This window comes from Hyaena hyaena, unplaced genomic scaffold (assembly GCF_003009895.1).
Source record: "Hyaena hyaena isolate Hyena2069 unplaced genomic scaffold, ASM300989v1 scaffold_172, whole genome shotgun sequence".
NCBI classification, from domain to species: Eukaryota; Metazoa; Chordata; class Mammalia; order Carnivora; family Hyaenidae; genus Hyaena; species Hyaena hyaena.
The window spans coordinates 2,273,917-2,297,314 of NW_024080804.1; the positions used below are offsets into that span (position 1 = coordinate 2,273,917).

Below are 23,398 nucleotides of genomic sequence, written 5' to 3' on the forward strand. Positions count from 1 at the left end.
CACATAGCTTTCCCTTTTGAAGACAATTTTAGTAAAACCTCTGCCTAGATGACTACATCTGGGTAAGAAAGGCGTTTGTCCTCTCATTGGATGCTGATCACACTCAGCACATTTGATTATTTTGTAATCTGGCTCAACGAGGCAGCTGAGAAATCAGAGTCAGATGCAAATGAGCACTTGTGAAAGCCCCTGTGAAATAACTTTTAGTTTAGTCTTAATGTTTTCCTAATTTGAGAGCCAATCATCTGGATAAATGCCAAATTAACCAAATAATTGCTCAAGCCTCCACCTCACTTGAATTGGACCATCAGTTCCTTAATGGTATTTGAGTGTCCTTCCAGGGTCAGATGCCCTCTACCACACAGGCCAGGAGAATGCTCACAGTACTGAAGCATTAGACACAAATTCCTCAGGCCAAACCTATTTCTGTTTCATTATATAGTCTTGGCAAAGTCAGGTCATTTTCAAAAGACTTACTTGCTCTTACGGATAGTTTATCCCATTTCAAAATCAAAAATACTGTAGAAAACCAGTTACACTTCCTACTAGGGTCCAGATAGTCTTCGTCTGGTACAACAATTACTTGTCCTCTGTGGAGAATGCTGTTGGTACCTTTGCACAGATTTCTTTTTTTTGGCCCCACCTGCTGTGTGTTGGCTGCTTACCACCTCCAGCTGCCCCCTTCCCTGGGAAATTGGGAGGTTTTGCTCTATCTGCACCCACATCACCACCCTAGCCTCTACGGCCTGTGCCACTACCACTTAACAGGCAGCCCAATGTTGGACTGATAAACAGAGATTTTAAAAAAGGCCCAATCTCCCGGCTTCAGGTAGGAATAACTTTGAGAGGCAGTTTATGATCTAGATATTCCTCTCTAGGACGAGGCATAGGTTAGACTTTGCCTGCGACCATGCCTCAGTTCCTCCATTCTTTCCCTTTCTTTTATAGGCTTTTCCCTAGAGAATATTTCTTCAGTGGCTCAGAGGTACCTCAATCCCTGCTTCTGCTTTTGGGACCTGAGTTGTCCTTGGTCCTTACCCCATGATTATATAGACAGCATAAGCATTTAATTGGAGCATCACAGACAATCTCAAAGTTGGCAATTCAATCAGCAGTCCCTGTCACCAATAGGATCATCTAAGTGGACACAAATATTAAACATAAATCGAAATGCTGCAGTGGAAAACTTAAATTTTTACCAATAAAATATGTAACTTGGTTTTTTTAATCATATGAAAAAATTTTTTTATGTTTATTTGTTTTTGAGAGAAAGACAGAGTACAAGTGTGGGAGGGGCAGGGAGAGGGAGACACAGAATCGTAAGAAGGCTCCAGGCTCTGAGCCGTCAGCACAGAGCTGGATGCGGGGCTTGAACTGATGAACAGTGAGATCATGACCTGAGCCGAAGTTGGACACTTAACCAACTGAGCTACCCAGGCACCCCAAACAAGGATGTTTTCTATTTGATGTACTCTAAACCAGGCCTATTCTAGTAGGTTGACCTCAAGGTAAAAGTCTATGTTATTCTCCCATCCAGTGAGTAAATCACCCAGTATCTACATTCATTATTTAGCAGTTTCAATCCATTAAATATAGATATGTTACATACATATTAAATACTCAGACAGAACACATAAAACAAGACCAAGGGAAAAGCCTATCAAACCTATGCTTCCTAGCCATCTCTTATTCATGACTCTAGGTTATTACCTAGCATGAAAGGGAATCTCCTTTCTAGTTTTGGGAGATCCTGATATTGATCAATAGCTGGAACCAACATACTGATTTTTTCCCTGATAATAAAGCTTTCTTGTGTTTCTTTATTCAATTCAAATTCACCATGATTCTAAGAAAGGTATAACAAATCAGTTATTTGACCCCAAAAAGTCAAACCATTACTATTCTGTAATATATAAAGTGACTTGTGTAAAATAATCATATTATAGCTTACCCAAGTTAGCCAATATTAATTTATGTGTATTTTAAAATAGTGAAATGTCTTCTCCCTCATTCACTTAAAATGAACTCCAGGGATTTATTCACTTAACACTTGACTGTCCTTTCATTCACTTAGAGTATATTAATACGATTTTTTCAAAGAGAAAATGGAATATCAAAGAAGGAACTTCTAAGCTTGTTACTCAAGATTCTCTAAAATTGATATGTAATAAGTTTTTCCATCTATCTAAAACTTTGCCCATATGCTTTACGTATTTGAGTCAAAATTTTTGAAAACATTCAGGATTCTCTATGTGTAAGAAACCATCCAGATGTTTTATGACGTTAGCCTTTGTAAAGGCCATTTCACTCTTATCTGGAATATTCCTTGTCCTCTTTTCTGTCTGTCCAAAGATAAACCACTGTTCAAGGCTCAGATGACCGGCCTAGTGCATTAGCCAAATTCTCTTTCCTAAATTCCTGGAAGCCTTACTATTTTTACCAGTATTTGCCCTGTGTCATTTATGGACATGCCTTATTCTTTTCATATTCAACATGGTTGAGATCAGAATGGTTAAATAATTTCTCAGGCATTTTCCTCTTATCTTCACTGCTCTAGATTGCTGACCTCAGGGCTCTTAAGAAAGTCCAAAGAAAGGACTCAGATCAAGAATTCATTTGGAATTAGTTCCAGTTGGAAATGATTTGAAACAAATCTCTGTAAAAGATGGAGCAGTGATTCCCAACTCACAGCCCTTGAAGCCTGGGTGGGGGAAGCAGACAGGGTCTGGAGAAGGCTGTGTAAGGAGTTGTTTTAAGCTGTTACATTTCATCTATGCATAAGAATATATACATAAATGTATATGTATATATACACACATTTCATATACACTCTATTGTTTTCAGTTATGGGTAGGTGCTCTAGATAAAAATCATCTGATAGTCTTTTTCTCTTCCAGCTCTGCTTTTGGGACTTTAGTTATTTTCTGTCTTTACCTCAAAATTATATTCCATGATTTACAGTCATTTGTTACAATCAAATTTTCTTATTTTAACAAGGGACTTACAGAATCTTTTAAAATTATAATGGGGTTCCCAGGGTTGTAAATTGTAAAGCACTCATCTAGAGGGATTTAGGACAATGTGATTCATTCATTAGGCTATACACGCTCAGCTTTAGCTCTTCTTCTAACTAGTTGGCATAATGTATAGACAACATACTTGTTTTTGTAGAAAATCCTAAGTAATCTACCATGCTGAACTGTGCTCCAAAAAGAGTTGGTTACAACCACCAATAATCAGATTCAACCAATTTGGGGTAAAACTATTGTACTTGTCCTGGATGAAGTTGGAATTATTGTTCCCAGTGTTTATGGAGTGAGAGGTAGGTAGTGGTTACCAAAAAGGTCATGCTTAAAGTAGGGCCAGGCCAAGGTGATGATTATTCCAGGTGCACAGAGTGTTCTTTGGCTTCTCTGAAATTGGCTGCAGGGCCATGAACTCTAACATAGTTTTGTCTTTAATGGGATGTTGGCCCAAACTAAAGAACTTGGTGAGAAGAACAGTCATGGAAGCTTTTCCTTCCTTTGTTAACTTGCACAGGGGAGAAGTACATTCATCTTGGGAGCATTTATTACACAAGTAAGCTCTACATGCTAGGCATCACACAGTGCCTCGCAGAAAAAAAAGTCTGGACTCTGAAACTGGCCAAATCATCAGAATTTATGGAATCAGCTCCTAATGTTTGCTTTTCTCTTATTCATAGTCTTTCTATTATGCTTTCCCTAAGAACTACTGCTTAGGTACTTTAGATAAATTCTGAAATCAGAGCCAAGATTTTTCTATGGGATACATGCAAACTGATAGCTGGGACTTTTTTCATTTTTAGATGACCATAGGTTTTCCAATTCATTTAATTTATACTTTCTTTTTTTCAATGTTTTATTTATTTATTTATTTTTTTTTGAGAGAGAGACAGCATGAGCAGGGGAGGGGAAGAGAGAGGGGGACAGAGGATCTGAAGGAGGCTCCAGGTTCTGCACTGGCAGCAACGAGCCAGACACAGGGCTTGAACCCACAAACTGTGAGACCATGACCTGAGGGGAAGTCAGATGCTCAACCAACTGAGCCGCCCAGGTGCCTTATACTTTCAATGATATATTTATTTAACTCATACCTCATTTTTATTTTTATTATTTATTTATTTATTTATTTATTTATTTATTTATTTTAGAAGAGGGGACTCCAGGAAGCTTTATTTTTTATTTTTATTTTTTACAAATAGTTTATTGTCAAATTAGTTTCCACATAACACTCAGTGCTCATCCCCACAAGTGTCCTCCTCCATGCCCATCCCCCCTCCCCCCCACATCCATCAGTCCTCAGTTTTTGTCAGCATTCAAGAGTCTCTCATGGTTTGCCTCTCTCCCTTTCCCCCACCATTTCCCCCCTTCTTCTCCCCCTTGTTCATACCTCATTTTTAAAAATAGTCTTTTAACTCTTCTATCATTTAACATTCATTATTTACATTCATTCCTACACTATTTACTGAGTGCCGCTATGTGCTTCTCTATTGTATTAAGTCCTGAGAATAAAATAATAATTAAAAAAATTTAATGTTTATGTGTGAGTGAGAGAGAGAGACAGACAGACAGACAGACAGAGAAAGAGAGAGAACATGGGTAGGGTAGGGGCACAGAATCCGAAGCAGGTTCCAGGCTCTGAGCCGTCAGCACACAGCCCAGTTCAGGGCCGGAACTCATTAACTGCAAGATCATGACCTGAGCTGAAGTCAGACGCTTAACTGAGCCCCTAAAATGATGATTTAAACCAAATATGGTCCTTTACATCATGGGGAAGTTAAACTCCAATAGGAGAAAAAGACAGAAAAATCACAACAAATGTAAAATGCAACAGTGGGCATCTGTTATAAAGGATAATTAAAAGGCAAATAAAACACCTGTAAGAGGTGAAGTTGCTCTCAGCATGGGGCCAGGTGTGACCTTCTGAGGGAGCAACACTGGCATCTGGAGATGAAGAAAGGGAAGGAGTTAATGAAAGGAAGGGCAGGAAAAGTATTCAAGCATAAGGAATAGTATGTTCTAGTGGCCCTTGGAGGATGGGAGGATGGTGAAGATGCAGAACAAAACCCATCAGTACAGCTGAAGAGCAGGGGAAAATGGGTCATATGGTGAGAGATGGCTAGAGGGGCAGACCACTGGTGTATATGCTGAAAACTCCAGATACGGAAGAACAAGATTCACTCTACCAGCTGTTCCTAGCAACCTGTCCCAACCAAGTCAACTCTTCTTCCTTCCAAGCTGAATTTTGTAGCAAATCAGCACAATAACCAGACTCCACAGCATTTCAGCAACTACTCGAATTAGAACAGTGGTCGACAGAGGAATAAAAATGGGTGCCGAGGGAACTGTGTTACCCCCTGGAAGCTTCAGTTGAGGGTGATTTAGAAAGTGGTCTCCCTGTATTGCTTGGAGTATGCATTACTTTTTGAGCAATATCTTTGGTCTCAAGACTTTTTTTTTTTTTTTGAATTCAACATTAGGCTTAGCAAAACACATTAGTTTAGTGACTTAAAATTTTTTTCCATCCCAGTATAAATTCTCACCTATAACACTAAGCTCTGCGCTGGAAAAGATAACTCCGTGTTTATTCTCTGCCACGCACTGATACATGCCAGCATCTGAGAGGTTCACGACTGTTATGTTGAGCATCCCTTGCTCAATTTGAATTCTATCCTGTGAAGGAAAAGAGGAACACAAAACAATGACCTTCTCAACTGAGACCTTAAGGCAATTTTGCTACATGTTATATCAAAGGGGCTTAATGAGAAGAAAATAGCCATCATATAAGCAATTTACATAACATGATCTATTTATCTGTCAACTAAATTTGTGGCAGGTCAGATGCTAAACGGAACAACCTTGTACATCAGTAGGTAAATGGAATTTAAATTGTAGGACTCTCTGGAGTTCTCATTGATTCAATAGTGCAACCATTCAGATTAATATCCACTCTAAATAGATGAACTTGAAATTTAAAATGCTTTTGTACTCTCAGGCTTTGTGCTAACTGTGGGAGTTTGGGGGTAGGGAATACAACTATATTTACTGTTTAGAGTATCAAAACATTCAGGCTATGAACAGGCAACACTTTGAAGGTTAAAAGAATTATAATCTATATGTTACAGATTATAGAAGCAGAGACAAATATTTAATATTGGTTGTTGTCAGTGGTATAATCTAAGCTTAGGGCCATCTTCTGCAGGCCAACTGGAAGAAAGAAGAGTTACTGTACTGAACAAAAGACCATTCTCATTTGCCAGCCTGAGGACACATAACTTGAATTATCAATTTTTATAAGTCCCCAGAAGGATCTCCTCCTCTGCAGGAACTGCTATTTTAAAAATATAAAATATAAAGATGTACTGGTTTTCTATTTGACTCAGGGTTGCGATTTAGCGGGGTAGACACCTTATTAGGCTTTGATCAAATCTAGGTACCCATGTTCCCTCACGTTAAATAAAACTGAGGAAAATGCTGGCTATCTGGGTACCTGCACTCTAGTGGTTTGAGTATGGTCTTTATAATTGGGAGAATCATGGAGTCAGCAGGAACTCTTCCAGGGACAGGAGAGGAGTATGTGAGAGGGCGACAGTCCCCTTTCTGCTTTGTGTGCACTGATGACCCACCATTGCTCACAGCAGGCACTCTTCACTGGGCTGCCTACGGATGAGGAAATCTGGATATGAAAACCTGGCTCTTAACTTGGAGCCTGAGGAAAATGTCAAATTTCAGTGAATATGTGAGTTCAGTAGGAAAATACCATAAGGAAAGTTTAAATTGGACACAATTGTTCCTCATTCTTAAGGTCCTCCTCATTCTCCCCTTGCTTCATTCCAAGCTCTTTGTCAGGATCTGCTCCCTTAGATGAGCATTCCTTTATTACGTCAATGTCTCCTCTCTCAGCAGATTCTCACAGTACCTTCCAGATGCTCTTTCAGAAACAAGGTATACATTCTTCCAGCTGCTAAGTTTGATGACTGCACACAGCTGGGTCCCTCTCTCTGGGCAATGCTCCTGGCTGAAAGAACTTTCCAAATTCAATGCCTGGTTGGTGCAGTGGTACAACAGGCTGCCCCCAACTTTGCCTCAACTGCAAAACCACTGAAGGTCTTTCTGTTCCAGAGCGCCCCTGTCGGCCTATATTGGCAGTGCACCACTGTTTAATCTGCCCAGTCTGGCTTCTCTGACTCCTTCACAGGTGAGGCTCTGAGAGCTTACCCAGCATACCTTCTGAACACAAATCTCTGCTTCAGAGTCTGTTTTTAGAAAATGCAAAGACGGAGAGTAACTACTGAAGTATTTATTTTCAAAGAGCATTTGGACTTTTCTTCCCTTTGGGACATATCACCCTCTACCTCCCCCCTTATTTATATGGAAAATAAAATAAGTCTTATTTTCCATATAACCAATTCTGGAAACCTTATTCAGGCAAACCTTGGTAGTTAGTTCTAAATCCAGTAGACATTTAATATTTGAATCTTGGCTCTATTCCTTACTAAAGATGGATGTGACCTTAGGCAAACTGCTCTGACCTCAGGCAAAAAGCCAGGTTCCTTGTCTATAAATTGGGCATAGCAATAGTACTTACCTTATAAGGTTCCTTGTGAATACTAGATGAGACAATGTGTTTGAAGTGGCAGGATAGGTTAGCACTTATTAAATGTTTGAGAGTCACACCTTCCAAATCCTTTTTAAATATTATTATAACCTATCATTTCCCCTAACAAAATGAATACTCTGCATAGAATTTTTATTTCAGTGGTTACATATTGCTAATATTAACATCTTATTCTTTTGAAAAGTCTATCTGGGGTTGCCTGGGTGGCTCAGTTGGTTAAGCATACAGCTCTTAAAAAAATTTTTTTTAATGCTTATTTGTTCTTGAGAGAGAGACAGAGCACAAGTGGGGGAGGAGTAGAGAGACAGGGGACACAGAATTTGAAGCAGGCTCCAGGCTCTGAGCTGTCAGCACAGAGCCCAACATGGGGCTCAAACTCCCGAAACATGACATCATGACCTGAGCTGAAGTCAGACGTTCAGCTGACTGAGCCATCCAAGTGCCCCAAGCATACAACTCCTATTTTCAGCTCAGGTTGGGAACTCACAGTTTCTAAGATCGAGCCCAGCATTCAGATGGAATGCTGTCAGCATGGAACCCGCTTGGTATTCTTTCTCTCCATCTCCCCGACTTGTGTTCTCTCTCTCAAAATAAATAAACTTAAAAAAAAAATAAAACATCTATCTGCTTAGCTTTTCAAAATATCTTGTTTATTTTCATAGACATAATTCCTTCATTTAACTCAGCATTCTAAACAGACTTATTTTTATTTCTTTGTTAGACTATTCTATAGTTTGGCTCATCTTTCTAAAAAATAAAATTTTGAAAATGTTTTGGAATACTGGCTTACAGGCTTATTTGCGATAAGGAGTGATTTTCTCTGTCTTTATTCCCATCAGCGGTTTTGTGGCTGTTCTACCTTATCCCCTGGGCCATTTGTCCAGAAAGAGATCTACTTGTAGATTCTGTGACGTCCTGATCTGTGAGAATACTCAAATTACTGCAGCTCTCAGCCCAGAGCTGGTGGGAATCCTTGCCCAGGACTTTCCACCTGTCTTGCACCAGTGTGTCTGATTAAGCCAGGCAGCAGTTTGGATGCTCCTTTCACTGGATAGCAATAGGTGGGGAAGATCCACACCCCAAGCCTTTACTCCAAGGATACTGTATCCTGTCTCCAGAGAGGATTTTTGCTTTTATTTATTTTTTATTTTTGAGAGAGGGAGCAAGTGACGGGCAGAGAGAGAGAGGGAGAGAGACGGGGGGGAGGGGGAGGAGAGAGAGAGAGAGATTGAGAGAGAGAGAGAGAGAGAGACCAACCCAGAAGGGGCAGAAAGGAGAGAGGGACAGAGAGAGACACGGGGCTCAACCATAGCAGGGCTCATGCTCACCTGATGCTGGGCTCAAACTGACAAACTGTGAGATCATGATTTGAGCTGAAGTCCAATGCTTAATTGATTGAGACACCAGACGCTATGGATTTTTGCTTTCTTAAAGCCAAGCTCTCAGGTATGACTGCCTTCACTCAGGCCCACAGTCTAGTGCCTCCAGCCCCAGTAATCACTTTCGTTTTTGTTCTATTTCTGTTGCATCAGAGATAATAATCTTGCATTTGCATATGTCATTACTATGTGTTTGGAGGCAGAATGGGTATTTTGATAGTGATCTTATTAGACATCACGTTGTCCAGAAGTCTCCACAGACAGAAGAGAATAACAAAACCACAGTAAGAGGAGAATTTGTATGCTGGGAGGTCTTAATCTTATCTAGAACACATACACATTTGTTTCTTAGCACAATTACATGTTCTAGACTTTCTGCATGACTTTCCAAAGTCATTATAGCCAAAGATGTTAACTTATGAACACCAAAGATTTTGTATAGAAGCTTAATTGAACAAGGCTGAAGAACTGGATTTATGGAGTTTCTATATATCAGTTGCATTTACTTCCACTTTTTCTACTATTAACACTTGTTTGCATATTATTTTGGAAACAACTCATCATTTTACTGTTTCCATAACAATGAGGGCACATGAAACATTACAGTCAATACTAAAACACAATTATCATCAGTTGGCTTACCCGAGTTAACAGTGGTTCACCATTTTTTAGCCACCTGTATGTAGGTTTGGGCCTTCCATTTGCTTTACATTCCCAAAAGATGTTTTCTTCAATGGCCACATGTGTATCATTTATTTTCTGAATCCAATTAGGTTGAGCTATAGCAGTTCAGAAAGCAAAGATGTACATTCAGTATATGTTCCATTTATTTTTATCACATGCAATCAAAGGACAAAAGTAGACTCTAATAAAATTATTTTTACAAGTGTTATGCAAATTACAAGGCTGGGTAAGAGTTCAGGGGGTACTTTTAGAAGACAACCCACTCTATGTCCAACTCTGAATGTCCTGTTTTTGCAGCCCATGTGGTTGGTCTTTTAATTGCTAAAGGCAGAAAATAAAAATAGCATTGCCATATGGCAAAATTAACTGTCCCTCTCCCCCAAGTAGCTATTTTTTCCCCTTTTTGTAGGAGAAATATCCTACACTGCCCACCATTTCTGGCTGGGAGCATATTTTCCTGGATACATACTATATTTCCCAGATTCCTCTGCAGTTGGAGGGAACCATGTGACTGAGTTCAAGCTCTGGACACCTGTGTGAAAGTAGTGAGAACAACTTCCAAGTTGTTTACTGAAAGATCCTTGCCCTAGAATCTCATTTCCCCATACCGTTCATGGGGGAGGGAAAAAAGGTGACAACTGAAACAGGCTTGGGCTCAGAGACAGAAGCTATGAAGGATGAAATGCAGACTTACCAGTCTTGGACTTTGACCTTGTAGAGCAAAGTAGCCCCAGACTGACCAGAGATTTTGGGGAAAATATGTGGGACAGAAATAAACTTTTTTTAAGCTACTATAATTTGGGTCTATTAGAGCAGCTTAGTCTCCTCCTAACTAACACACTTACCTCCTACATATTATATAGATAATTTTGTGACTTCTTTCTCCTTCTAGACAATATCATTGTTTATTATTGACTTCTTTCATAATGATATAACGTTATACACAAGAGTATGGCTCCAGAACCCCAAATCTCTGAATGAGTCCTGATTTTTACCAAAACTTCTCTTAGGAAATCATCTCTTGTCCACAGTCTAACACAGGAATTCAAGGCAGCCCACCATTCTACACTATTCCCACTACCCAAATTATGCCACCTTTCTCATGCTTCAGATGAAGTCATGTTGTTTTTTCCTTGTTCTCAATAGAGACAAAGACAATGTTAATTCCACATTCCATAAAATATCTTCATAAATACCAAATCTTGCCTAAAGCACAATTCATGCTATTGCTAAGGGTAATGGTGAATAATTAAGTAGAAGACATTTAGTTCAAAGTTCATGCAGAAGACAACCACAGCTATCATTCTGGAATGTTTTCTTCTCACAGGGCAATTTCTATAGGGTAATGCTTACCAAGAGAAACCTAATAGTTAGAATTGTTATCAGTATTTAATTAGAAGATGCTACTCAATATTCTTAACATGTCTCTTAGCTGACTTGACCTCAGTAGCTTCATTTAATGAGGGTTCAAATCATCTATAATTTAACTCAAAAGGAAATTATTAGTGTTGAGGCTAACCAGTCTATCTTACTTACTTACTAATAAACAAAACTAGAAAAACACTCAACAAGTCACTTAACCAGCAGAGGTCTCTAGGTCCTTGAATAAATGCTGCTTTCTTCTTTTCCCATCTACAAACAACTGCATGTTTTTCAAAGAGCAAAACACAACTTTACAAATCTTCTACTGATGAGGATGATGCATTGCTGCATATAAGGGGAGGCTGAAAGGGTAGATTTTTAAAAAAATTTAGAACATCAACAAGCATTAACTTGAACGAAAGGTTATAACCTTCATCCTTGAAAGAGCTGCAAGTCAGCCATTGTTCTGTATCTTCCTGCTGCTACTGCAAAGGGAGCTCAAAAGGTAGATGCCTTTTCTGTTCTCTGCTTGGAGAATTTGATGTGTAACCCTGATAGGGCTAATGGCAGTTGTGTGCCTGATTTCACATTCAACCTGCTGAATATTTACCCCCCACAGAGTCCATGAAAACAAAGCAAACAAGAAAAGCTACAGAAATCTATGTGGAATATTAACAACTAAGCCAAACTTTTCAAAGAGACTGAGGGAAAAATAAATGGAAGGGCAAATGTAACTTATGAAGCAATGTCAAGTTGAAGTTCAAAAAGGAAACATCAAAACCATGTGCAGAGACTGAGATTTCAATGTCATAGATTTCCTGCAACACTTGGGCTTATTCATTGCTTTCTTTAAAAAATATAGAAAGCTGGAAGCAAAACTTTGCCACCACCCCCTTCCTCCCCCCCCCCCCCCCCCCCCCCCCCCCCNCCGATGTAAAGTATCATCATGTACTTTCTTTGTTGTCAAATTATTTCCACATAACCCTTCGTGCTCATCCCCAAAAGTGCCCCCCCCCCCCCCCCCCCCCCCCCCCCCCCAACCCACACACACACAAAAGAGACTGGGCAGGGCAGGGAGAGTCTTGAGAGGATTTTGCAAAGACCTGGCAAAGTTCTAACTAATTGCTTCCATGGGCTCATTTTGTCTCTTCCAACAGGGTTATGGAGGTTAAGGTGCTTAACAAGAATGCTCAATTTGTGCTGGTCAAGGTGAAGTCACAAACTAATTCAGCCGATGTAAAGTATCATCATGTACTTTCTTTGTTTTCAAGTAAAATTAATTCATAGAAGCCAAATGTGAAATGATAAAAACATTTTCCTTTTGAGGTGAATACCTGGACAAGGGCCCAGGATGAGGAAAAGAATTTATATAAATGGCAAAGAATGAGATAATCTTACTTTTTTTTTGAGATAATCTTACTTTTTAACATGCCAGTTGCAGATCTATAGAGCAAATTCCTACACAGTGAAGATTTCTGCTGCCACTCACTTAGATTGGAGAAATCAGATCTAAGTGACTGAGTTTCTTGTATGCAGTCTGTGGCTGATGAAAATTGTTTATATGTCTCCATATCTCTTTAGGTCATCTAGTTCAAAGTCTTTGGATAACAAATGGTCCACTTTAGTGCATGATGAAATCATGATTTCCCTTTTTTTTTTTTTTTGGCTAATACATATAGGTCCATCATATTTATTACTTAGTATCTTTCATGTGTAAATAATAACTGTAAATAAGACCTGAACAGTTTGGTATAGCACTATTATTTCAGAAAGCAAGTTGTGTTTAAATGCCTTTTTGGGTAATATATGTAGATCCCACATATTAAACAGAATTAATCACATCCACATTTAAATGATCTATTTTAGCTATACATGTTCTTTCAAGATTTGAAACAGAAGAATTAACTTTCTGAAACATCTTATCTTGTTTTTAAGTTACAAACTCAAATATAGGGTTAAATGATTGTGTTGGATTTGATCTTGTGACACTGTTAGTCTCTTGGATAGATGAACAATCTTTTTATTTCAACCTTTTATGCAATAACTGCTAGAAATGACCTAAATATTCATGTATTCCAGCCACTGGAATCATGTAAGCATCATATACAATAAGAATTTATATTGCAGATGGATATAATTTGAATTTAGTGACCAAACAATTTTCAAATCTAGATCTCAACCTAGATCTTTGATTCTCCAAAAAACAGAAGTTTCTAATAGGAAGAAATGCCATCATGAGCCTTAGAATTTAGAAATTTAAAAATGTAAAAGAAAGCATATGCTGGGGAAAAGCATTTACATTGCTACTGCAAAGATGATCCAGTAGCCATTTGAAATTATTTCAGGTTGCTTACACAGTCTTGGAGAAGATGAATCACCTCCAGGGAATGCAGAGGTTTGGCTAACATTGCTTAAGAAGTTTATTAGTAGTGGGTTTTATGAACCTAAAGATAATTACTTGGATTCAATTTACCATCTATGTATGTATATGAATATGAATAGGATATGTATATGTATATGTATATGTATATGTATATGTATATGTATATGTAGAGTTGCTTCCCAAGTCCTTATCTGCAGACAGGAATTTTGGACTGTTGACAGAATCACTGAGATATTCTCATTATCTTCACCTTGAAACCAAACGTTCCCAGCACTAGCACTTCAACTATTCATTTTCAAACCTTACTGTAGAGAGTATTCCAACTTATCCTTATAATCTCCTCTGAAAACCCTGACTTCCCATTTGCAGAAGTCATTGAATGGAAAGACCAGGTTTACCAGAAGTACTCATATTGTGTCCCAAAGTAGGGTCCAAATTTGATCTTTGTTCAGTCTTCATCATCTCCCATCCTCTGACTTCAGGCTCTCATCCACTCTACACATGACAGCAGGCAAGCATCCTACTATGGGAGGGTCTCAAATTCAATTCTGCAAAGCTCTGAGGGCTCTTGGGAGGTATTTTCTTCAACTAGAGAAGCCTTGCTTTGTTTCAAATATTGAGAATTTCATGTGAAAAAAAAGGAACTAGATGATTAAACAACACATGCACTTTGAAAAATACTACACTGAAGTCATCTAAAATCTTGTCTTGGATTTGGAGCCTGGAGATTGAAAGCTTCTTTTTACATTTAAATTGAGGAGAGGCTGGAATTGATAGTGTCCAAAGTCTCTTCTAACTTTAATACGCAAAGTCTTGAGATTGTATCTTGAACTAACTGATTTCTTGGGTCTCCCAGGTTCTCTGTTAATTTGTGCTTCACTCAGACACTCTTGTTTAGGGTCTCTTCACCCTTGTGCTGTACTTTTGCTTCTGGAAATGGCAATACCATCAGGCCAATCACAGGTAACAATGATAAATTTTGCACAAAAGGTAAAAGCTGACTCTGTGAAAGCAACCAAAAGTAAGCATATTTCTACTAATAGGTATTCACTAATAAATACAACAGATGCAATTATAGGAAATAATCTCTGTGTGAGATAATGGCTAAGATTTGTGAATGTGCTTTGCATACTGTAAATGTTATACATACTAAGGGAACATTACCATCATTTCATATTTTTAGGCAAATATTTAAAGTACTGTCTTCTTGTTCTACCCAGTTCTCTTACTTTCTCTCCAACTGTGCCCTGCAAACACATAGCACCTGTCAAATAAGGGTCTTATTTATCCTCAAGTCCAAAAGTCAGTTCTTCCTCATACCTTTGTTCTTACTATTTTGCCTTTTTAGATATTTCTTTCCTCTCCATTCCTAACCTGTTTTTGCTCTGAAGAAACAGCTCATCCATGAAGCCTCCCCTGATCTGCCAATCGTAGTTCTTCTGAACACATACAGTTCATTTGGCACAGTCTGTTTTCTGCCATCACTTGTATTGTTTTTGTAAGGCCTTATAGCTGGTTCAGTAAGCCCACTTCTGCCCACCAAGAAAAAAAAAAAAAAAAACAACAAGCTATTACTCTAGCCTAACATGGATTAATTTCCCTTTAATTTTCAACTTGATAACTACCTAGTGATTCTCAGAATCTGCTCTTACTGGGTTGAATTTATCCCTTCCTTCTGCTGAGCAAAATTTACCTTCTGAGCAAAATACTACCAAGCCCTGAGACTATGTATATTTATGGGGTATCTCCTCAGCATCGCTTTATATACATTATTTCTCAACCCCATAACAACCTGTAGGTTAAATGGAATTATCCTCATTTTACAGATGAGGCCTAGAAAGAGTAAGGTCTCATTTCAGAAAGTGGTCCAGTTAGGATGGACATGCAGGCCTGCTTGTCTCCAGTACCCATACTCTATCTATAGGTTCTCAAAACATGTGCAACATTACCATCTGTGGTGATGTGAGCATTTTTTGGACCTGTGTTTCTCAAAGAGTGGTCTATGGACCACTGGGATTCCCTAGGTCTCTTTCAGAGAGCCCATGAGATCTTTTCTCTCCAACTACCTTTCTGTATGAGATTTTCTTCATATACTTCAATCAAAACAATGCATCATGACTGACTGAACACGGAAGCACATATAAGAGTCCAGCTTTCTTCTATTAAGACAGACATGAAAGAGATTTGCAAACACATAAACAATGCCCCTTTTCTTATTAGTTTCTCTGTGGCAAAATAGAATCAGTTTTCTTAAAATATGTTAATTATGCTAACATGTCATTTTAAAATAAAGTACTAAATTCTGTTTTAATTTTTATTTTTTTTAATGTTTTTTTATTTATTTCTAGGAGAGAGAGAGAGAGAGAGAGAGACAGTGTGAGCAGGGGAGGGTCAGAGAGAGAGGGAGTCACAGACTGAAACAGGCTCCAGGCTCTGAGCTGGCAGTCAGCACAGAGCCCGACGCGGGGCTCGAACCCACGAACCGCGAGATCATGACCCAAGCGAAAGTCGGACGCTCAACCGACTAAGCCACCCAGGCGCCCCTGTTTTAATTTTTAATATGGGGTATACATATGGCAAAAAAATCCTTTGGAGTATTATTTAATAATTTTTAAGTGTGAAAAGGGGTCTTGAAACCAAAAGTTTGAGAATTCCTACTTTAGACCAACACAGAAACTTTCAGGTACATCAATCTACTTACGTAAAACTTGCTACAAGTATATTTAAACAGTATTCCTTGTGGATAAAAATTGTAACAGCACCTCTGCCTTCTATGGCAATAAAGAGTAAAGGTTTTGAATTAAATTTCAACATATTGTCCTTGATATGACTTTTTCTTCCCTTCGTCTGAAGCTTCTCTTGGGTAAGGATCTTGTGTCTCCACTTCTTTATTACTTCCCACTGACCATTAATTACATCATGTTCTCAGTATGCACCTCTTGAAATTTGCAGCAAGCCATTTTAATAGAACTACCAGACAAAGAGAAGGAAACAAAAACTGTTGACTTTACTTTAGTGACGCTGAGGGAAATTGAGGGTCTCAATATCTGTTCTGTCTGGGACAATTAAGCAGACTATTGCTCTACTGCAAAATTACCTTATCTGTTGTGTTCATTTTTTGGTCACTATGTCCTTTAAGCCACTTTGCAGGACTGAATATTATCTAGTGATCACATATACACAGCGTATCCAGGGGGAAATTACTATGCTGTGCTGCATGATCCTTCTGCATTCACTTGTTGATGACCTTAGAGATACTCAAACACTAGAGGGCCATCAAGTCTACAGTTTTGTCATTTGAACCAAAGACCATAGCATACAAGATCTAGATATACAGCTATATATACAATTTGCAAAGGAGAATAAAAAGAGTTCTTTCAGACTCAATCAGTTGATTATATCAGAAAATAAGAAGAAAAACAATTATTTATCTGGATGTTTTCATTTATGACACTGTTTGTGTGAAAATATGCAGAAAAAGTATCTCGATAATTAATGGATTTTCCCCATACCTACTGTATTAAAATGTCTTATTGACAGGAAAAATAACATGTGCAGTAAAACAGAAAGAGCAGTTCTACCCATAGCTCTGATTCTCACTCACTGTACAATCCTGGGTAAGTTATTTCATATCCCTGGGCTTAGTTTTCTTTACTTGTAAAAATCAAGGGGTTTGCCCCAATGGTTCCTTCTAGCTCAAACGTGAAAAATTCAATGAATTACAGCCTGCTCAAATATTATATTCTCTATTTCCTAATGGTGAAGATGATTTTACTCTCTTAACACCTGTTACATATAGGAGGAATTATACAAAAGCTATTAAATATCAGGTTCTTTTAGTTCACACTTCATTCTTCTAAATGATGACTATTGGTCCATGTATGAAAAGAAAAAAAGGAAGTGACTATACAGACACAATGAGGTTGAAAAATGAGTAATTATCAAGTGAATTAAATCCATTTTATACTTTCCTTTCCCTTCTTCAAAGATAATTACTTTAACACCCTTATTCTACTTTGTCTGTGTAGACTGGCTACAATGCCTGATGTGACAGTGAGCCATTAGCTTTGTAGAGAACCAGAACACCTTTGCCTGTGTGTAATTTAATCTTAGCTTCACTTGCAGACAGCTTAGCACAGAGTAATGGTTCACACAATGTGGACTCTAGACAAACTGCATCAGCATTACTCAAGTATAACTTTTTAAAAATGCAGATTCTTAGGTTCCACCCCAGCCCTACAGAATCAGGACCTCTGGGGGTAGGGCCCAATATTCAGCATTTTAATAAATTTTCCATGTTATTCTGATGGACACTGAAGTACAAGAACCTCCAAGGATGAAAGAACAAGCATGATGTTTGGAATCTAGCTCTGTGTCTTACTATGGAAACTTACATTTGCTATGTAAACTCTTTAGCAATCAGTTCCATCTACAAACTGGGTTTCAAAGAATGAGAATGTCTTCCTGGTTCTACCTCCCAAATACATCCCAAGTCTCTCTATTTATTTTCCTTTCTTGAGTCCTAGCCACCATCATCTCTCACCTAAATGGGTCCCTGACCTGTTGTCCTATGTTTGCTCTGGGTTCCCCATCATCTATTCACCACAAAACAACCACCATGGTCTTCTAAAGACATGAATTATATTGAGTCATTCCCCTGCTTAAAATCTTCCCATGGTTTTCCTTTATACTCAGAATAAAACCCACACTCTGTGCCTGGCTTATAAAGTACCACATCAACTGTTGCTCTCCTGCGTTTCAACACTTTTGCTCTTTCTCACCATGATTTAGTTATATTGGCTTCCTTGGTGTGGCTCAAATATGTCAAGTAGTGTCCTTTCTCAGGGCCTTTGCAATTCCTTCCCTTCTGCCTGGAATGTGCTTCCCTCGAAAATCTGGCTCTTTCTCATCTTTCAGGTTTTGGCTCAGAGTTCAACTCTCAGACTAGTCTTCCCTGACGACCTAATCTTATGAAGCCTTTCCCCGCTCCTAGTTTTTTCTTTCTTTCTGTCACATCATCCTAATTATTTTCATCATAATTCTTATCATAATATGAAATTTTCTAGTTCATTTATTTGCTTAATCGTATATTGTCTTTCAACTTCTAGTAAAATATAAGGTCTTTGAGGGTAGAGATTTGTCCTACAACCCTACTGCCTCACATGGTCTGCCATATGTGTAGAGGCCTCTTTAAGGCAACAGGGTTGATCAAGGCAAAAGGGCCCACAGTGACCACTGAGCTGAATGCAAATGGGCTCAGTAAGCAAATCACCTCGAAATAGTGAGTGGCTCTCACCCCATACTCCCCCACTCTGCCCTATGACTATAGCCCCTCCTGTCTGCCATCACCTGTAGCAGGCAGTCTTTCCTTTGCTGTCTTGCCCTCTGCACCCTTGCAGTGTATTCAACAGACTTCAAACTCCTTTGTTCTGCCTTCAGTGAATTCTTTCACTGCCCATGCTGCTGGCTCCCACTCCATCCATCAGGATGGGCCACAATATGGTAGGCAATGAAAAACCAAATTTGTTGAATTAATAATATATTAAAATCACTTTGGAAAATTTCCACTTTTAACAACAAAGATCCACTGTATTTTACTCTTGAAAATTACAGATCTATTTGTAGGAAGTTTTTTTTTTTATGTTGAAAGGTGTCTGAAAGAGCAGATTAAAAGTAGATCACAGTGCATAATGTATAAACTTATCCAGTCACTATACTGTATACCTGAAACTAATGTCATACTGTGTGTCAACCATACTCAAAAACAAAACAAAGACTAGAGCACTCTGGTCAAGTACAAGTCAAGGAAAAATAAAATGGGAAGATAGGGTAGGGTAAAATGTTCTATATCTGAACTAGTTTTAATTCTTCACACATCCCAAACATGAGTAGCACATGCAAAACTAAAAACACAGCTACAATGGAAGCCCACCAACCAGGAATAGGGGCGCCCATCATTCTGATACAGGGAAGATGGAAGCAAAGGAATAATGCTCAGGATGGGAGGAAGGTTAAATGGTGTCAGTGTAAGATGAGAAAAATTGCCATACTGCTAAGCCAGATCAGAAGTTAGCACACCTATGGTTGATGTGGAGACTTTGATGAATGGAACGCGACAGCTTGGAAAAAAGAGAAGCAAGTTTCTAAACTCAAATCCATGGTTTATAATCCCTGAGCATAGCACATCTTAATGTTGTAAGAAATTCTCTTGTCAACAAAGGATAAGTGACTGGGGCTATTTTCTCCCCTTTTGTGATCTACATAGTGACTTTAATTATAATAACTCATTTAAATTGGAGATCTAGACAGCTGGATATTAGGAACTCAGCATTGGGAAAACCTAACAGAGACCAAAAAAATGATAGAAAAAAAAATGACAGCCAAGCACTTTGGTATAATTAATCTCTCCTGTGACAATGAAAACAGTTCGATAATTTCTGTGTCACTGATATGCTAGTTGAGGAAAAACAAAAGAATAAACATAGATGCAACAGCCAAACACTATTAAAGTCAACTGAAGTGACAAGCTTCTAACACCAAGGGTGGTTGACAACTGAGAAAAGAGCAGAGTTATCTACAGAAAGCAGGCAAATTTCATTCTGCTTTTCCCCCCATGCATGGATGCAGATAACTCCACTTAAAAGGGAAACACTGTTAGAATCTGATTTTCATCTCCAGGGCAGGATCCCTGAAGAAAAAAACAACACATTTTACTGCACAAGGCTGAGGTCCAGTGACAAATTTGATACTCTAGAACAGTAATTCTGGAGTATTCTTTTTCCAGTGGAGGAAAACTTTGACCCACTAGGAAGTACTATGTTCACTCCTAGTTACAGAACATTTCATAGCTTCATAACAAATTGAAAACAGATATTTCACCTAAAAGAAAACCACAAAAGTGAAAATAACTGTATTAAATTAGTTGAGCAACTCAAATAATACTTGGGAACAACCATAGCTGAACTGAAAAGTGTATTAAACTAGTAAAAAAGATGGAAGCATTAGCCGTTTACGTAACTATTTTCAGGGTGTCTTTACCTGACATTTAAGGAATAATTATTACACTGGTGAGAAAAATGTACCCTAAATATTTTAAAAAATATATCAATAGTATCTCGCTAAACAAATGTGTAACTCTTGGTGCTATGTTTTCCCTATCAGTCAGTTAACACCTTTTGTTTTTCAATCATATAAGGATTCAACTATCACAGTTTAAAAAGAGCAAAGATCAAATATCAAGTCCATCATTTGGCTTGAGTAGAATTAGTTCTTTATAATTGCTGAAGAAAGATGAATGATTAAAGAAGTGTGCAAATTTATTCAAACAACTCTTGCCCAGGTCATCTTGTGAAATACATTCTAGAACCATGTGGGCTCTTCTGCCACCCCAGATACATCAGGTATGTGAATACCAAATGTTGCAGGTCATGTGAGACAGTTCTCTGCAAACTAGCTGATGCTCAAAATCTCCACTCAGTTTCCAATCATGTTTCTAAAGAAACTTTTATGACTAGTGAATAAAATCTCTGGCTACATCTTAAAACCAAAGTGCTTTGGAAGAAGAATTTATCAAATAGACAGATTTTTGTGGTATCTGTTATTGCAAAAAATAAGAATATTTAAAACTTTTGCTACAACTTGCCCCTAAAGAGCTACTCTCAATATTTTAATATACATTGTATATTTAAACCATTCTTGAATAATTATCAACCTACAATATTTATTTTCAATGCCCAGAAAGATGGGATTCAGGCATGTTCCAATTTGGCAGAACTCTATTTGCCTTCAAAATGCCTATCCAGTGAAATTCCTTTTTTGGATTTCAAATTGATACCCTAACAGGGTTTCCAAGATTGGCTAAATTGACAACCACGTGCTAGCAGTTTTACATTTATATTATGTTTGGGTCAATGCCGACGATTTGATTGGAATAGGAGCAGCTGCACATAAAGTCTTTGGGGTGAGAGAGATTTGTCACGCTCTACTCTGATAACTAAATTTGGGGAGTGTGCATTTTGAAATGTTCATGGTACCACATTAAATTGCTATCAAATAGGAGCAATTACAAAGAATTAACATGAGCCCCAAATCAAAATTCAAAGGAAGAAAAGCATACAGCTTTAGAAAAATAGGAAGAAGGAATAACAAAATGTTTCCTGTGTCAAGTTTAGAGCTTAATGGCAGGAGGAAAAACGGTTACTTTGCAAGTGCGTTCACACTAATATCCATCTCCCAAACACCTCAGCCTAATTTCTTCCTCTCTGCTCCATCAACATCCTTGCCGCACTCCCCTCCACACCCAGAATCACCCAGGGAATGCTAATTAGCAGCAAACCAAGGGTTTTACACAGTCCTATACTAAACAATCTTTTCTGAAAAGTCTGAATGCAAATCTCTTTGTTTATGTTTTTATTATTTAAAAAAAATTTAATGTTTTATTTACTGTTGAGAGAGAGAGAGAGAGAGAGACAGCATGAGCAGAGGAGGGTCAGAGAGAGAGAGAAAGACACAGAATCTGTAGACAGGCTCCAGGCTCTGAGCTAGCTGTCAGCATAGAGCCCGATGTGGGGCTCGAACCCATGAACTGTGAGATCATGACAGTTAGCTGAAGTCGGACACCCAACCGACTGAGTCACCCAGGTGCCCCTGTTTATGCTTTTAATACCATGGTCTGTCGTTTTTATCATTTTACAAATGATAAAGCAGAAAGGCAAACTTACCATAAAAAGTCAACTGTCCCCTTGCTACATTTTTCCCTCTTGAATTTTCAGCCACGCATTCATATAAACCAGCATCCTCCTGTTGAAAATTGGGGATTTCAAGAATTCCATTTGACTTGTGTCTTCTGGCTTTCCTTGCTATAGGCTTTCCATCAGCTCTTCTCCAAATAATAGTGGGTACTGGACTGATAGAATAAAAAGGAGTGAATCAAATTAGAGAAAACTATATCTTTTATTTGAACCTATGCTTCCCATAACCCCTTCCTTCTTGGTTCTAAGTTTATAAGCTTGTCTTAAACAGTATCCCCCAAACTTTATTCATTCATGTATCACTGTTATGATTTTAGCCATATACACATTTCTAGTGCTACTATGTATTGTTTTTCTTAGTGTCAACTAACCTTTATTAACCCTAAATAAGGTATGATAGTATCACTAAAATAAAAACATTTTTATATGCTTGTTATATTTTTTTAGTACAACTGTTCCTTTTTTCAAAATCATAAATATGAAAATAAAAACATCCATGCATAAATGTGTCAGATTAAAGGTGGCTGCAAATTCTTTCACATTCCTCCCATATAAGATACAGGCCCCTCCTCTGCCTTAAACCTGCTGCGTTGTTTGACTACTTTGATTATTGAAATAAAACACAAGTGATGTGTCAGTTTTAAGGGTTAGGCAATAAGAAACTGTCAGCTCCTACTTTCTCTCTCCTGGGACATTATCTCTAGAATCTTACCAGATGATAATAGCAGTTCACTAGGACAGTGGTTTAGGGAAATTTGACTTTAAATAGTAAGATAAGAGAAGCAGCCATTTGTGGGGTCTTTATGTACTCTCATGGCATCCATCAGCCTACAGCCTTAACTGCTAGAACACATCTTAAATTGCAAGGAGGGCATCATTGAGTCTGCAAATCAATGGTTTAGCAAGCTAACCACAGCTTTTAAGACTGCAGCTTCCTACCAGGGGATACAATTATTTACTTATTTATTTTTCACAAAAACACACACAGAGAAGTAATTAGGCTAAAGACTTGCTAATCTTCTCTGGAAAACCTGAGATGGTATTTAAAAAATTAAAGCCATCAATTCTACTATACTTGTTTTAGAACAATTTAAGTTCATTCAACAGACACTAACTCTAAATGCTGAAAGGCTCTATCAAAAGTACATTATGGGTGCCTTTACATTTAATGAGATACACACTTAATATGTGCCTTTACAAAT

The 23,398-nt window shown here is 38.2% G+C and overlaps 1 protein-coding gene across 6 annotated transcripts in view; it reads right to left on the reverse strand.

Annotated features, from left to right (window-relative positions):
- Positions 1–23,398, reverse strand: part of CNTN4 (contactin 4) — a 778,655-nt gene that overhangs the window by 144,179 nt on the left and 611,078 nt on the right. For all 6 annotated transcript variants that reach the window (XM_039240293.1, XM_039240289.1, XM_039240291.1 and 3 more), the window contains 3 exons: positions 22,167–22,351; positions 9,660–9,796; positions 5,564–5,693 (listed from right to left, as the gene is read on the reverse strand). In XM_039240293.1, coding sequence (XP_039096224.1) covers positions 5,564–5,693; positions 9,660–9,796; positions 22,167–22,351 — 452 coding nt within the window. The remainder of the gene's footprint in view (positions 1–5,563; positions 5,694–9,659; positions 9,797–22,166; positions 22,352–23,398) is intronic.